Here is a 17,804-nt window from a genome sequence, read left to right on the forward strand (position 1 = left end):
TGGGGTAGTTCTGGTAAAACTGAATGGCAAAAAGAACTTTTAAAGCTACATTTATACAATCAAATGAGGCTTGGATGCTAAAGAACATTTGCCAAAAAAGCTTAGACAGCAGTGAGCTACAGAGGCATACCAGAAGGTGGGGGCAGAGAAGAAATTCTGGTCCAGTCATTGCATTATACCAGTTAATAAGAATTAGAAATGAAAGCTGTGCCTGTGTTAAAGGCAACTGGAATGAGAAGTATGCCATTTCAGCACAACTGGAGCAAAAATGGTCCCAAGTGATTGAGAGCCAGAATAAAGAATGAAAAAGAGAAAAATATTATCAAACGTTGGCTGGTCACAATACAGAGTTGAAATTAACAGCAGTGTCGTAGATAAAGACTCTTCTTTTTAATCTTGTTAGGGTACCTAATGCCATCATTCGGTTGCTTTTGCAATACATTGAAAAGAATATTTAAATAGTTAACCTAGCAATAAAGCAAAAACCAAGTCTTTCTCACAGGTTTCAATATCAAAAGATAAACACCAAATTGGTAGCTATATTAAAAAATAACATAAAGCAGGAACTGAGCAGAAGACAGAAGACATGAAACAACTGAATGATATGATAAGGCTCTAAAAACAAGATAAATATACTGTAATTAATAAAAGAAGACTAAAATAAAACGTACATGAATTTTTACTGGTAGCAAAGACAGTTTGTTGTGATTTCTTGCCAGTTTCATATACCATAGAATAAATCATTCCTGTGAAAACAATGAAGGTCTATATTATGCCTCTTCAAGATTTTTGCTCACTGAATTGCTGTTTTAGCACATTGTCCAAAAATCTAACACCTCTTATTCAGGAGTACTACACAATCATGCTGATCAGTAAATGTTTAAATTCTAAAAATTATTCAGTGTTACCTTTAACAAAACTAAACACCTTCCCCACCTTCCCCAAAAATATAATGCTCCCCTCTAATGAAATTATGCAGATGGACACAAAGAATATGAACAATCCAAACCATACCAATAAACAGTCCATAGCCCTCTTTGCTACCCTTCCCTTGGTAAATAGAAATGCAATATTTTTTTATCATTTTTTTACTACCTTCCTTCCTCCACCCTCCCTAGATCAAATGGGTGGGTTGCACAGTTAAGTTTCTTTTTCTCTACTTTCTCCTCCCTACTTCTCTGAGTCTTAGTATTAGGCTATCTTCTCTAGCAATGGCTGAGCAAGTCATTCAAACCAATGACAAGATCTTTGCACCTGAGAATTTAGGAACAGACTGAGAAGACAAATCTCTGTAAGGAATGACTCAGAAATAATTGATGCTCTCTTGTAGAACAGAGGTAGGTTAAAGAATTTCTTGAAATTCCTTCTAGGTCAATTTTTTCTCTAATTTACTAATAAAAATGAGAATTGCTCCAAAGACCACATTTAACTACATAGAAAGCTTGTCTGTAAGCAGTTATCAGGCAATTTATGTTTATCTCTAAATTAACCACATTTTATAGGAAGTTTTAGGTGCTCAAAAAGCACAGTGGTGGGCAACAGTCATTATTTTTTTTTTAAAGTCTGAGGGTTTTTTTAATATCTGAGGCCAGATTTGCAAAAGTTATCCCTGAACAGTAGTGTCATTTGCTACTGCACTTGAAGAGTACTTGGAGCACTGAAATAAAAGTGGTAAATACAAAGCAAAGGGAAAATGTTTGCTGTGACATGAAGTACTCTTTAAGAAAGCATTAGTGGGGCTTCAGACACATTGTGTCCCTGTATTTGTATGTACCATTACCTGGTAATTGCCTTTTTTTTCCTGTTTAAACATTCCATTCTTCCTATATCTGCCTATTTTTTGCAGTATTAAAGCTGAATTTTAGATGTGATTCATGAGATAAAGAGCACAATACAATAAAAATGCTGGAGGTAGCTAAAAACTTGTTTTTCCTAATGACCTGGTGTTAGCGGAACCATCTTCCAGAGCACTGATATTATTTAAAGAAAAACTGGACAGAGCACTCCCAGTTACTGTCTGTATAGACATTCCATGTTGCTAGAGGAATTAATCTTATTTAATAATTTTTTAATCTCTAATTTTGACTAAAAATAATATCTCAGAATCAGCAACATGGATTATAAGAGGTAGTGACATAAACAAGGATTTCTCCTTATACATTTTGCCTTGTCAGTACAGTATTATTGCCAAAATTGTATTCCTGAAAAAATGTGCTTTTTTCAGAAAAAGCTGAGAAAATAGTAGTTTTCTTGCACATGATGACCTCTTTCTAGCTTTCCCTTTTACTAGCTTAACACATATGGACAACTTTTCAAAAATATTGATATGATTTTCTCTTCCTTAATATATACAATATAGAAAATAAATCTCTAAAACAGGATGCATTTCAGTGATTCATAATTAAATATGCAAATTGCACAGCTAAATTTGGACATGCAATTATATGACTAATCACATTTCAGAAAGCCAGAAAATTGCAATTGCATGCTTAAATAGATGGCCAGGCCCCAAACCCACATGGGTCCTCTTGTTCTCTCACTTCAGAAAAAAACAGTTGCTTTGCTGTTAAATGGCACGCACTGAGAATTAAATGTATTTATACGGGTAATTTGTGTTCCTGATTTATCTTTTGTCTTTTATCTTAATAAAAGTTCAGTTTTGAAATTACGTAGCCCAGCAAATGTTAACATTTCCCTCATTTTATACGTTGCTGACCCTTGGCTAAATGTCTTGTTGCTGTAGGCTGGCTGTGGATGGACCATACGGATCTGCAACCACAGACGTCTTCCACTACCAAGTGAGCGTGTGCATTGCAGCAGGAATTGGAGTCACACCATTTGCCTCTATTTTAAAATCCATTTGGTACAAGTGCTGCAACCCTAGCACAGTACTGGCACTGCAGAAGGTAGGTGGCAAAGTTTATTGCTCTATTAAAAAAAAAGTTCCACAAATGAACCTGTTTTGCCAGGTGAGAGAGGCAATTCAGAGCCTGAGACTCACTTGAGTGCTTTCATTCATTCTCAGCAGCAGCCACTTGATTTCTAGATGCTTCAGGAACTGTTGTGGTGTAGGGTCTCTCCAATTTACTCTCATTCTCTGAGGAACTAAGTAGCCCTAGCTGCAGTGTTTTTAGTAAAAGATGAATCAGATTTTCAATAGCAACTGAAGATAAACTGAAAAACTTCTTTATTGTGAGGAGTTGTGACAGAGCACTTCCACAGGCTGCCCATAGAGGTTGTGGAGTCTCCTTCTCTGAGGCTTTCAAAACCCACCTGGATTCATTCCTGCGGCCTAGGTGCTCCTGCTTTGGCAGAGGGGTTGGAGTAGGTGATCTCTAAAGGGCCCTTTCAACTCCAGTTTTCAATGATTCTATGATAAATGTGTAATGCCTTTCATAGCTAGACAGATAGAGAGCTAGAAGCAAAATTTGTCCTCTTTCCTACCAAAAATAAATACTGCAAGGTCATCACAAGCAGAAGTAAAGGGTGATGCTTACTCCCTGTTCACCTGCAGGCTTTGTGAGGGTCCTTCAGCTGCATGAATTGGTCCAGAATGCTGCATTTGGTGGCTGTTAGCTGCTTTTCTCACCTTGTAAAGTCAGGATATTAGCTTGCATAGAAGGAATAACAAAAAGGCTTTTGAGCTTTAGATGAGATGCATATATCAAAATACATATTACTGCCTCAAACCATTTTTACTATTTTGTTGAAAAAATATATTGGAGTCTGTAAGGCATGGATGATATCAATTAAGTTAACATACCCTTGATCTGCTAGCCTGTGATACTTCTTCTGCTAAGGATATGTGAGGCAGCATGGGGGGAGCATAGGTGAAGAAGAGATAAGGAGTGAATGGGTGAGGCATAAGAAAGCAACAGGGGGAAAAAATCAGCATTAAACATTCTATTCCTTTTCCACTATGTCAAGTGGTATCTTGTGAGTTTTACAGCTTCTTTTAACTCATTTTCCAATGTAAAAGCTGAATCAGGAACTGTTCAACATTTCATGTTTAAGGACAAATGTTCAACTGGCATTGGAGTGGATAGATCTCTGAGAGGGTCAGCTGATTGCAGGACTAAGGGGTTGATCTTCTTAAATGAAAGAGTGTTAAAATTGCTATTTTAATGACAAGCTGCCACTGAAAAAGCATCTGGGATTTTAGTAACTGAGGAGTTGAGGACAGGTTCAAATTGCCAGGGGGGATCTTCAAGGCAGAAAAAGCACTGAGAAAGGAGGGAAATAAAAATGAAAATATGTGTTGGATGTGAAAAGAATTGTATTTTCAAACACTATGATTGTATCAGAATGATCAGATCTTTTCCACTGCAAGGAGAGCTCTATACTTGTATATATATGCTATAGAGGTATATTATGTATATTCTATAGCTATACATGTAAAATTGTTAATATCATCATAGCTGTAGTTATCTTGAAGGGAAAAGAACAGAATTGAACTGTGCATTGACAGCATAGTATATGTTCATCCATAGTTTAGGGAGAATCCCAGGTAAGTGTGCCCTCAAAGATAAATTTGTGCTGCATTCTAATATTGTTCTCTGCTATAGAGATCAGTCTTTGAGATCAGTCTTTCTGAATTCCTGTGAAATACAAAATATCATAATTTCTGTATGTCCTTTCTCTATATCTTGGTTTCCTTGTTGGTGCAATGGGTATAGTGATGCTTATTTTTCACAGGTGTTAGGAAATCAAAATTCATCAGTGCTTGTAAAATATTTTGAAAGCCTGGATGAAAGGTCCTGGGGAAGTTCACAGCATTACTTAAAAAATTTAGCAGTCTTCTTAGTGAGAACGATTAATCTCAGGGTAGCTGCACATTTTTTTTCCATTGGTTAAAAGCTTCCACTTGTGGTATAATTACAAATAATTTAATCTTCCTCAAAGTATTCAGCACTCTCTTTCTGCCATGATGAGTACCATAGAAATGTCTATTAAGGAAATAAATAAGAGGTTTTTCCTTTTTTAACAACTTCATTTTGATTTGAGTACAGCTATCATTACAGTTATTGAACTAATATTTCTTAGTGTTGCCCACATACAGTTGAGATATAAATACTCATAGCTTCCATAATGTCTGCAGCTGTATAATTAAAAAAACCAAGCAAATCAAAAGGACTACACATCTATCTAATTGATTTTTCACAATTAAATAGCCTCGGAGCCTTCATTTCCCTGTCATTTATTGCAATGAGGAAGAGTACTACTACTAGTCATGGATGGAAAGTTTCTACTGGCTTTGGTTATGCATAAAATGATCTTTTTTTCATTTAGTGATCTCATTTTTCAGATAAATTGCTGCTGAAATTGATAAAATTGTACTGATCCATCAGATGCTAATATTAGCAAACATCCACTTTCTCTTTTACCCTGTGTAAGGACATAAGAAAGGTCCTGCTGACTGCCACCAAAGATCCATCTAGTCCAATATCCTGCCTCCAACAGTGGCTTTTCATGAGCACCTAGGGAAAAACATACAGACCAGAAAATTAAACAGTGATAAGACACCAGTGGACATTTTTTGGCCTTTGAACAACTTGCAGTTCAGTAATGTTTTGATACAAGAGAAGCATCTCTGTATTTAATATCCCTTAGTAGATTTTTTCTTCCATGGATTTGACTAATTGCTTTCTGAACCCCAGCATGTTGTGGCAGTAAGTTCAGCTCCATACTGTGGGGAAAACAAAACCAGCTTCTTCCATTTGCTTTAAGAAAGACTGTTCTTACCTGAGGTGACCTTCTGCTTTGAGCTCTATCCTAGCTCACAGCCTTCTCCACAAAACATCTGCTTCTGAGGACATAAAACCCCCCAACCTCTTTTTGTTGTCAAATGTAACCATCTTCCTGAGCTGTGTTAAAACAGTTTATGCCTCTTGCTTCAATTTGAGGGGTATGAGTTTGAGCCCTGTCCTGCATTTATATAGATCAATTAATTAGGCTGAGGAAGACCTTTGATCTTTTTTGGTATGCTATAGCCCATGGGTAGTGTAGGATACTCAGGAGCAGGAAGGACTGGAGTTTTGCAGGGAGGTGCCCGGCTGCAGGTATAAGAGGGTTGTACAGGGACTGGTCATGTCTATGGAGGAGCAGCAGGAGTCAGGGATGAAGTTGGCATCTCCTCCTTCATCACCTTTTACACCCCTTTGGTGAAAAACTTGCTTTGCCCAGAGCTGCTCCTCCACCCCTGTCTTCAGGGAGCAGGAAGAAATGGATGGTCACCAACAGATAATTGTTAAAATTTATTTTTAAAACAATAACAATTGTTAAAAATTGTTAAATTGTTAAAAACTTTCTACATGATGGGAGCTGATTTACAAGGTATGCTTTTCCACATTACAGGAAAGAGATATTGAAGTTCTTGCACTTCTCTGTTGTACAAAATTCAGGATGTGGGAAGCCAAATGATAACTATGCATGCATTGCAAGGGAACAGAGTATTACAGAAATAAGTGACTACTCAAACCCCTGAATTACAGATCTGATTAATAGCAATACGGTGTCTAAATCAATTTGCAAAAAGAGCAGTTGGAAAATTTAAGACAGTTTACTTGGGCAAGCTGACAAGTGTAGTCAATGGGGATAGGGTGGGTGGAGACTAATGAATCATAAATATAAATAGATTTTTAAGGGTCTGTTATGATCCACCCTGTGGTCAGTGTAACTTGGCTGCAAGAACAAAGTCCAACCACGAAGGGTCGGGTGCAAACAGAAAGTTTTATTTGGTGGAAAACAAGTAGTACAAGTGACCCAGTAAAGACTTGGCAAGTCTGTGAGGGAGGAAGGGGAAGAAGAAAAAAGAGAGAGGTAAGAGTATCACCATCCAAGGATCCTGCAGCATCCTGATGATCCTTCTTCCTGGGGTGGCGGTCCAGTCTTAGGTGGCAAAGAATGAACACGTTGGCATTTCTTATATGCTCCTGGAGTAGATTAAAACTTCAGGAATGTTGCTGTTTCCACATTTTGCACCCTACTGTAAGCACACCAGAGCCATGGTCCGGACTGGCCCTTTATCTGGGCAAGACCCTCACCTGACTTTTCAGTCACTGTGCTTATCAGAAGTCCAACTCTTAACTTGCAAGTTTGTTGTCTGAGGCAATAACCTGACTGGAACCTCACAGGGTCATAAATAATTGCAGTCATTTAAAAGTATGAGGCTGGCAAGAGAAAATATAGGATTCAGAAAAATAGTTTAATCATAGAAATGCACTGATGCTGTCTTTGTTCTACAGTTATCATAAGGATTAATTTTATTGTGCATTTATTGCATTCTAATTATACATGTAATATGTTGGGCTATGCTATGGGCAGTCAGTGAAAAGAAAGGGAATCTACTTTGTAAATATTTATTTTAACATACTATGCTAGAAGCCCTCTTTGATCTAAGGAAAAAGGAGACCTTTTACCCATAGGACATAGTTCTTCACTACTTTTTTTTTTTAACGTTTATAATCATGGCCAAAATTACTACTTATTGTGACAGGCTTTCTTTATTACCAAACGTTCTCTGCCTCTAGCATATGAAAATTAAAGGCAGTGCAATGGGTACTGCTTCAGTGGACATGCACCAGGGATGAGTTTAAGGAATTTCTGCAGCTTCAGAAAACTACATCCCTTCTCAAGAGGCCTATGCCAGAGGTGGCTTGTCTCAGGTCAGGTAGATTGGCTGTTAACATGACAGGACTACAACAAGCTAAAATCACTCCTTCAGGCTCCAAATCCTGGTATTCTGGAAACCCATCTTCCATTTCAAAGACTACATTTTTTCAATTTACCAGCCAGCTTTTCTTCTTTCTTCCCCGAATGTGCTTGGCTCCCAGTCCTGTCCACATGCTTCCACTTGCTACCCCATGCACAATTCATTATTCATTTAGAAGCACATGCCCTCTCTCCACACACGTGTACTAAATATACATTTCCATAAAATGAACTGCTAAAAAGGCTTGAGAAATAAGATGATCAACTAGAAGGTGGGGGAAGAAATTTCTCACTACAAATCAACAGCCGCGGTGTGATACAGACTGACAACACTCAGTGGGCTGATTTTTGAGGTCCTGAGGATGTAGAACAAGGAAAGGCTTCAGGTTTCAGACACTAAAAAAACCAACCAACCAAACAAAAAAACCCAACCCTAAATAAAGGTTAATTCTATAAATCTTACCTAGTTTTGGTAATTTAAAATAATGCTGCTTTTGGTCTCAAAAATGAAATGCTATCAAGTCAGTGGACTTGTTTTTCCTCATAACCTATGTCGGTATAAGTCAGCAGCAAACCCCTCTGTAAAGCAATGAGGTTATATTTAAAGCAAAACATTGAAACAGAAGGGGAAAAAGCAAACAGTCAAGATGCTTGGTACTACAGTTCTGCAGATAGTCCTGTTCCTGGTCTGTAAAAATACCCTGCTTAACTCTGAATGCTTTATCTGTTTCCTGGGATCATATGTCATTTATATTTCTTACAGAAAGCACAGATGGTCCCTTACAGTACACTCAGATCTAGGAAACATCTCAAATTATTGTTAGTCTCTTTGACCAAATCTCCAGTGAAGGATGGTGTTTCCATATTTTTCTCCCACTGCCTTACCAGAAGTCTGACAACCTAGTCCTTTAAATCTTCAGGAAATGTCTTTATAGCTTTCTGGTTGCTTCTTTGATTTTTCACTTCAGAAGTGTCTAATATGTGTCTTTACCTCATTGATCCTATGGAAAATGGCTACAATTTCCAAATCATCAGAGCTCCCACAATGATTGCCTTGGGAAAGACCTTTTAGACTACCTTTGTTATTGAGGTATAAAAGAAGACAGAGAGGCTGGTGAGCACAAAGAGAGATAGATTGGAGGAAATTAAGGGATTTTGCAACCAAATAAAAATCACAGTCACAATAAAACAAGTTCCAACTATCCCTTTGTTATAAACTTATACATTGACCTCTATGCCATTCCTTTTTCATCTGAAATTGTGTAATTTTAGGCTTCCTCTATGTTTGTGAATTATTTCTTTGGAGGCACTATAAAAATAGAGGCACTATAAAAATAATTACACTCAAAATTACATTGCTCGCAGAGGCCCATCTGAGGTCTGGTGCCCTCTCTTCAAAAGTAATGATGGATTGTGTGGCAAGAGCTACAGAATTCAAGAACTGCAATCAGATTTGTCTTATAACTGTGGTTCAGCCAAGCATCAGGGTTGTGCATGGGCAGACATCCAGGGAACTTCAGACATACATCCCCTGGGTGGTGCAGGAACTTCCCAGCTCATCTACACAGCTGGACCAGATTGAGACAAGGGACTGAGCTGAGATGAGGGGGTGGGCTGTACTCCCAGTCCCTTTCACAGCACAGCACTGATGGAGGATATTTCCAGGTGGGAAATTTTGTCTGTCCTGAAGACCCCCTAAGACCTACCCTAAGGTATGTCCTTTTTGGCCTAGGATAAATATATGTCTCAATGTCTTGATTAAGATCCTGAAAGGGGAACCTCATCAGTTCTGAGACTCTGCAGGCCGTTCCTGCTGGAAAAGTGATTAATTTGTACACAGATAAGAAATATGCAAATGGTCAACAGAAACTATTCCTGCAGAAGTGGGTACACAGTCTTTTATACATAGTTCATTCATTAGAAGATGCTTTATATGTAGTTAAGACAATAGATCACAACAGTTGCTGCATGTGCTTCAATGGTCAAAGTGGTCCCTGGGCCAGCTAGCTGTAAGAATTACACAGAAAAGAGTTTGGGAAGTCTCATCTGATCCATCTGAAGATGCCATTGCAAGGACTCTTGAAAAAGAAACTCTCATCATTGTATGAGCAGTGACGAAACATCTTGTTTGCAAAATATCACTCCTTATGCAAGCACAACCCTATGCCAAGATCCTAATAAATTAGTTTCTTGGCTTTTTTAAAAAAAACAGTCTCTCTGTTCTGTTTGTGACTGACTGTAGTAGAGGAGGAACAGAGAAATAAGGCATAGGAATGATTGAAAATTAGCCTCTCAGTGACAGATTCCAGGAATGTTTCATTTGCAATAGAGAGGATTATAGGATGACTTGATCCCAGCCTCTAATTTCTACCTGGGGAAAAAACTTTAATAACAGGCTCCCCAATCTAATAATCAACTAACACAAGATCCAGCACATGGAAAATTAATCTAGAGAAATCTGGATGAGAAAAACCATGTCAATTTTTAATAGGCAGGAGGGTTTCAAACAACTGAAAATAAATCATGGGATGCATTTTACCCTTTGGTAACTTTAAATTACAGTTTCATGTTTCTATAGAAATTATATGCTCCAATTTAAACCAGAAATACATTTAAAAAGAAAAGAGAACATTCTTTAGCCTGTTTTATACAGGGTATCTGACTTGAAGAACATAAATGTATCTTCTGACCACATCAACTGTTATCCTATGGCATGGGGGATTGAAAAACAGGAATTCCTTGCTTCAGTGCTGATTGAAACTGAAATTACATTTTAAACATAACTGAAAAGAAATGTAAAGTTTCAAAAAACAAATCAAGTTATTGGCAAGAAATGCAGAGTTAGGTATTATAAGTCAAAGCTGAGATGAACTGGCAGGCAGAGCTGGGAAACTTGTATATTGCCTATCTATCTTCACTAGCACATTAATGTATTCACTCAATGTTTTAAGATGAAAATGAAATTTTTAAAAGATAGAAAATACATCATCAAAATTATATGTAATTATGTTTAAATTTACAGTGGAGAAGCCACACATTATGTGGTTAATGAGTTGTGCCAATCATCAGAAAGTTTTATTGAAAGTTCGCTTCTTATTATATCTCTTTACTTTTATCTGACAGGTTTATTTTTACTGGATTTGTCGAGACCCAGCATCATTTGAGTGGTTTGCTGATCTTCTGTTCCATTTGGAAACAAAAATGGCTGAAAAAGGGAAAAATGATTTTCTAAGTTATCATATATTTCTTACTGGCTGGGATGAAAGTCAGGTAATAATGAAACTCTTGTGAATCTGAGTTAATGTACCTTGCTTTTCCAGTATGGTAACATATGGAACAGGAACAGCTGAATAAATGATGAATGAAGCAGAGAGACAAAGAACTGTAAATATAAAGACATCAAGCTCTCTGTTTCCATCTCACATTTAGGAAAAGAGGAATGGAGGAATCCAGGCAGTGATCCTTCCAGTCCCGTATATTGTCCTGGGCAGTGCTGATTACCAGGTGTCTCTCAGAAAAATGCAGACAGCCTTTCAGTAGCTTGGGCAGAGACATTCTGTCCACATCTTTAGAACGGTCTTTAAAAAGATTCTGGAATTTCTGTACTGAAACACAGAAGGTTGTATTAAAAGTGTGGTTTTGTTGACTCTTATTATTTACTGTAATTTACATTGTTCAAATATATGTCGAGTGCATTTTTGAAACCTGCTGCACTTATAATACTTCAGCAACAAACTTTACTGTCTAATTCATGTTGCTTGAAAAGATATTTTCTCTCATTAGCCTTAAATTTGCCATCTCATAATTTCATTGGATCATCCCACTTTGAGGCACTTCATCCTTAGACTGGGATGATTTTGTTTAACTTCTTTAGTCTATCTGGACCCAAATGAGCTGATTTTATCTCACTTTTTTTTTTTTTTTTTTTTTTTTTTTTAATGGATTACTCAGATCACACTGTGATCAGAGTTAGGTTCCTGCCAGAAAAACTCTCAAAGGAAAGTCTTTCCCCCACTGTTTTATTTCCTGCTGTCTCTCTTGAATGAAGGACTGTCTAGCAGAGATTAAAGAGATTTCATAGAGCTTTTCCCTTCCTGCCTCTGCTGCTCTGCTGCCACCAAAAACCACATTGTTTCTTTCTGCTTTCCTTAGGGTTTCTCTCATGTAATGAGGTATGTGCATAAAACTGTATTCAGAAAAATCTACTCCCATTGTGAAGTATATGGCAGTTATAGAAACTACCACTCTGCCTGAGCAGAATCACAGGGTATTACCTAAAACCTGCTTTGAAAGAAGCTATTAAGGAACATAACAAAACACAAAGTTGCCCTCATTTCTCAGCTGCCATCATCCCACTTCCCTCTTGGGCAAACATCAGCCCAGAAATCAGGTAGGGAGACAACTATTCTTGCTGGGATGTCTAACTCTCTTCACTCATGTGCCCCTCACTTTTCTGAAGTGCCTCCTCCTCTTCAAATCCCATTGTCCAGTCTCCTCTCAGCACTGTCTCGTTATCCTGTGCTGCTGCTTAGCTGACACAGGAGCATCCTGAAGCTATCCTGCCTCCCTCCCTACACTGGTATTGCTTTTGCTCCTTGAAGCCTTCCAGCATCCCACCTATAAATGGCTGTGGGGGAAGAAGAAAGTCTTTAAATGGATGCTGCTTCTACTCTGACCAAGCCCAGGGAACTCTTCTTGATAACAGTTTAACCTTCTTCAGACATCTACAAACCTCCCCCATCTTACAGGTCTTCCTTATCTTTAGAAAATTCTAGTTCATCACTTCACAAAATCTGAGCTTCAGCAACAGCAGTATTTGGATGATGCTTTACTTTACTTTACCCTTAGAAAATAATAAAACAAATATTCTACCCATTCTCCCTCTCTCTCACCACATAGATGACCAGTAGTTTGGTGAATTTGAAACCAAGTTTCAAATAAGGGCAATTTACACCTTCTAGTGAACACTCATTATTGGCAGATGTTTACTGCTCAGACATCATGTTTGTTTAATGTTCCAAGCTCTTTGTGGATGTCATGTTGGCAACAGATAGTGAAATAGATACGGCACATATCTGCCTCTGCTTGGACTAGAGATCAGGTTTCAGCATATTGCTCCTTGTAATAACCCTGCAGTTCCCAGGCAATTTTAATGCTTTGAGCTAATGCAAGGGCTCACACCAAAAATGCTGGAAAAGTTCCCTTAATGTTAACATAACTCTGCTCAGTGGCATAGATTTGCCTTAAACAATTTAAAAACCTGCAGTTCCCTACCTGCCACTCCCAACAAACACTTTAAGTTCTTTCTTGGACTGCTCTCAATCCTCCATGACATTGGACCAAAGTAACAAGAAGAACCTTTTAGAAACATGACCTCTTGTGACAGCTTTGCTTGACCAGAATAACTGAGTTGCTGTGCAACATGGAAGACTCATTAGCATCAGAGACGTGCAATATTCCCAGGAAATGGATTTAAATGTCAGCAGCCACTTCTGCAAGAGGTGACAATGATGTCTAGTTCATGCTAGGGCCTGAACTAAATGCAAAGTCCTCTTTTTAACTTAACCTTCCTCTGGTAATTTCCTGACAGTGATAATAACAATGATACTCAGTAGTGAAACCAAGTGCCTGACTCCCATGCAATAGCAGCACAATTAGGAGGGATGATAGTTTTGTTTTAAAATGCATCTGGGAAGTACTTAAATGGTATGGTAATGGGTATAGCCTAGGAGCTGAGAAACAGTAAATGCTCATGAAAATCAGGATTTCTTTTCTTGGTATTGGGAGCTGTGCAGGTCACTTAGCAGTGCTTCATCTGATCTAATCCACTTTCTGCACCTGCCTTCAAGGAGATGGGTTAAAACAGTTGGGGTTTTACCTCTGCCAAACTTTTTCACTGTTTTTTCCATCAGCAGAAGAATGCTCTGGACTTAATTAAGGTGAATGTAATTGCTAACATTTGTTGTCAAGATCTGTTACAGTACTCCCTTTTTTTTTTGCTTCCTTTCCTAAACCTAACTAATCCTTAAAATGGTGGGTGTCACTTCAGGATCTGCAACGAAGGAAGTGTAGGGTGATATATTCAAAAGGTTTAGAAATGTAAGATCTATCTGTAAAAGTGGCTGAGGCATTTAGGCTCAGGTCAGTAAAGATAGGTATTTAATCCAAACTCATTTTGAATAGTCCATCTCAAGAAGCAGAACTCCTTTGAGGTTCTGGGTAATTTTGGAAGTTCCTTTTACAGTTCTCATAATGTTGTGAAATCTTGAATAGTCTCTCCTCTCCTCTCCTCTCCTCTCCTCTCCTCTCCTCTCCTCTCCTCTCCTCTCCTCTCCTCTCCTCTCCTCTCCTCTCCTCTCTTCTCCTCTCCTCTCTTCTCTCTTTTCCCCACATGTAGTAATTACAGGGTTTCCATTCCTTCATTAGTACTCCTATCTTTGACAGCAAAGCAGCATTAGTGCTTTCTCCTCTTACTTGGAGTATATGTTGTTGACTCTAAAATAACTGCCTCATAAATTTTTCTTTAGGCTACTCACATAGCCCTACATTATGATGACAAGATGGATGTAATTACTGGGTTGAGACAGAAGACCTGCTATGGAAGGCCAAACTGGGACAATGAGTTTAAGCATCTAGCTGAAAATCATCCTAGGTAAGGCAGGTTGGCTTCTAACCTTGTTAGGTAACCCTTCTCTCAGCATAAACATTAGGAGAAGGGTAGGGCAGAACTTTATAAATGACCCTTTAAAAATAATTTAGGGGGTTTTGCTGTGTGGAAAGAAGATTTATGCTTAATGAAGCTTTTAATGAAGAAATCTCGGAAAGAGAATGCCAATAAAATCTAATTTTTGGACAAGAAAATCTAATATTTAGAAGTATTTCAATATCCTGGCCTTTGTCCAGATATAATTGAAACACACAATCCAATTACTGTTCTGCACAAAGGACAAAGTAGCATTAATTTCCCTTGAAGATGGTTATTAAAGAGATAAACCGTGATTTTTTTCTTATGATGTCAAGGATATGTTTGTTCCCCTAACATATTTGGCTACTCTTGCAAGACTATGCTGTTCTGTTATTAGTTCATCTCTGCTGGCAAAGACAGTTCATTTGAACCTGGTGGATTTGCTAGTGGTCTGAGAAAAGCTTCTTTGTTCCTGAAAGCCTTTGAAGCAAGAATTAGAAATATTTTGTGTTCAGCAGCAGAAAATTCCAGAATCTTTGTGCCTCTTTATGATTTCCAAACATTTACCTGATAATGCAAAATAAAGGCTTGCACTTAGGAGACAGAGATACAAAAAGAAAAAGATGAAAACTTTTTTTTTAAGATGAAAAAGACCCAAGAAAAAGCTGAAAAGGAGGAGATCAAAGAGAATACAGTAAGTCACAAGAAAATTGCAAAAATAACAGTAATAGAGAAGCCACTTGATGGAGGTCAAAATAAATACAATCAGGAAATACAAAAGATTAAAAATAGGTTAAAAAAATAAGGTTAAAATATTATTTTCAAAAGACCTTTTACAGGGATTCTACTGCATAAACAGACCACTAAAATTATATTTGAAACATAACTTTTTGATACTTTTGTTTTTATTGTTAAGTACAAATGAGAAAATTCTGGTTTTAGGATGGTCAGGGAGGGAGATGGACATTAACTGTCTATGTTGGATCTTGTAGTAGACCTTTAAAAAAGCCAAGGCTAAAGTGACAGAAAAATCTTAATTTCCTTTTGAACCTATATATCCACATTTTTGGTCAATGCTGGGCCTTTTGAAGAAAACCTTCTGTTAAATACTTTCCTTATGAGAAAAAAAAAATCCAAAACTCTGTCTTGTCTTGCTCTGAGTTACGGAAGGTTCAAGAGACAAAGAAAATTAAGAGTTTGTATTACATGATGAACAATCAGCTTTTATGAACTGACTACATTTGTGTTTCTGTGGATTGAGCTCTCCCCAGCAGCACAACTTGTGTGCATCTGTACATATGTCTTACAGCAATGTGCTGTGTGTGAACTGAGAACACCTTATAGCAAGGAGCCAGGTTTCCAGTCCCCTGTAACAGACTAACAGACCTGTGAACTTACATATACAATTGTTTGTTACTTTAGTCATGTTCTTAGTTTATAAGAACTACTTATTTAGAATTTTTGTTATTCAGTCAGCCATTTAGACAGAAAAGTGTTCAAATTTTCTGGTAGAAAAATGTTAAAATGAGAAAGAGGATGGAAAAATCTTAGAAATAACTGAGAATTTTGTGGTTTTGTGTGTTTTTAGTTTTTTGGGGGATTTGTTTGGTTGGTTTTGTTTTTAAATTTACCTCAGCTAAGGAAAAGCACTGGAAATTTTCATCCAAAGCAGAGTGTTTACTTCTCTGATTAAAAAAGCTATGAAGATCAAAACCAAAATATTTCATGACCTCTAATATAGTAAACTAAATAAATAATGCAGTAAGAGATAATAAAGACTAAAGTATTAAAATAATTATATGGTAATGCTTTCTGACAGTAATAGATTTTTTCAAATGTGTTTCTCAGAAATACATTTCAAGAGATGTAAAGCCAGAGGCAACCAAAAAAGTACAGTTTATTCGTTTACTCTGTTACTTGCATGTTTTTGTTGTTATTGCAATTACAGCAACAGTATTGGAGTATTCTTCTGTGGACCCAAGACTCTCTCTAAGATCCTTCAAAAGACTTGCAACTCATATTCATCAGTTGATCCAAGAGGAGTTCAGTTTCACTATAGCAAAGAAAGTTTCTAGGCTGTACTTCTTAATTATATAACAGATATTACCAAATAGTGTATTTTTTCTTCACTGTCTTCTGTCCTCTACTCATTCTGCAGCATCCAGGCCAGATGTTAGGAGCTTTAAATTGAAGTAGTTACATTGGATTCAGTAGAAAAATGCCATTCTATGCCAACTAAAGATTTTTACCCTGCTCTTAGCCTTTTCATTCAAAGAAGGGATGATTCTCCATTGTTTACTTAATGATGCTGTGAATCCATCTACATCTGTGTGAAAACAAGCACAATCTGCTAACCTTTGAAGAAAAAGGCATCACTAAAATGAACATTCAGAAGTGTAACTCTCTGTTGTGTATAATCAAACTGCTACCACAGGCGATATTCATGCTGTTTAATCATGCCCAAACATTTAATATGGCTGTGCATGGCATAAGCTAATATGTTCTGAGGATTAACATGTTAAGAAGATTCTAGGAATTTTTGCACTCAGCAAGTCAACCCTCTGAGACAGGCAGTTGAAACTGTGGAAAGTTTCAAGTGTCTTTTATGTGTCACATGGCTTCAAGGCTCACTGAAGAATGGGCTTTAAAAGATACAGAATCATGGATGTCTGACAGCGGCTGAAGTGGGAAGGCATCCTTGGACATCACCAACCTCCAAACATTTGCATTCTTCCAGTTCTCAGGAATCTCTCCCATGACCGTGACCATTCAAAGATAATGAAGAATGGCCAGCTCCCTTGTCTCTTCTCAGTGTATCCCACCAATTTCCATGGAGTTATTTGAAAGGTCCTTAACCTGATCCTCCTTCACTGATGGTAATTTTGAATTGCTTCAGATTTTTGCACTTGCCTCAGAAGCCTGGGATCTCTGGTCAGCCTCACCTTTAAAGACTGAGGTGGAAAAGCCACTGAGTACTTCTACCTTCTCCGTGGCCTTAGGCACCAAGTCTCTTATCCCATCTAGCAGCAGACCAACATTTTCATAATCTTGTTTTTGCCATTCATGCATGCATAGTAGCCCTTTTTCTTGTCCTTCACTTGTCTCACCAGATTCAACTACGAATGGGCTTTGCCTTCCCTAACCCCATCCCTGCACACTCAGTGTGTCTATATTACCTCCTGCATCACCTGCACTTCTTCCAGCTTTTTCCGTAGGGAATTTCTTCATTCATTCTGGCCTCCTATTATCCTTGCTTGACATACTTCACATCAAGAGGCATCATTTTTTAACTTGAAGAAGGCAGCTTCTAAGAATCATCCAACTCATCTAAACCCCCCTTCTTTCTAGGATTGTATTGCATGGGGTTCTTCCAAGTATGGGATTCCTCTTGCATCCTTCCCACGTCCCA

The 17,804-nt window shown here is 37.7% G+C and overlaps 1 protein-coding gene across 1 annotated transcript in view; it reads left to right on the forward strand.

The window, feature by feature from the left end:
* NOX3 (NADPH oxidase 3) overlaps positions 1 to 16,470 on the forward strand; it is a 38,672-nt gene extending 22,202 nt beyond the window's left edge. Inside the window, exons 10-13 of the mRNA XM_008496894.1 lie at positions 2,744 to 2,906; positions 10,834 to 10,980; positions 14,238 to 14,362; positions 16,344 to 16,470. Coding sequence (XP_008495116.1) covers positions 2,744 to 2,906; positions 10,834 to 10,980; positions 14,238 to 14,362; positions 16,344 to 16,470 — 562 coding nt within the window. The remainder of the gene's footprint in view (positions 1 to 2,743; positions 2,907 to 10,833; positions 10,981 to 14,237; positions 14,363 to 16,343) is intronic.
* Positions 16,471 to 17,804: the final 1,334 nt, after the last annotated feature.

This window comes from Calypte anna, chromosome 3, assembly GCF_003957555.1.
Source record: "Calypte anna isolate BGI_N300 chromosome 3, bCalAnn1_v1.p, whole genome shotgun sequence".
Classification (NCBI taxonomy): Eukaryota; Metazoa; Chordata; class Aves; order Apodiformes; family Trochilidae; genus Calypte; species Calypte anna.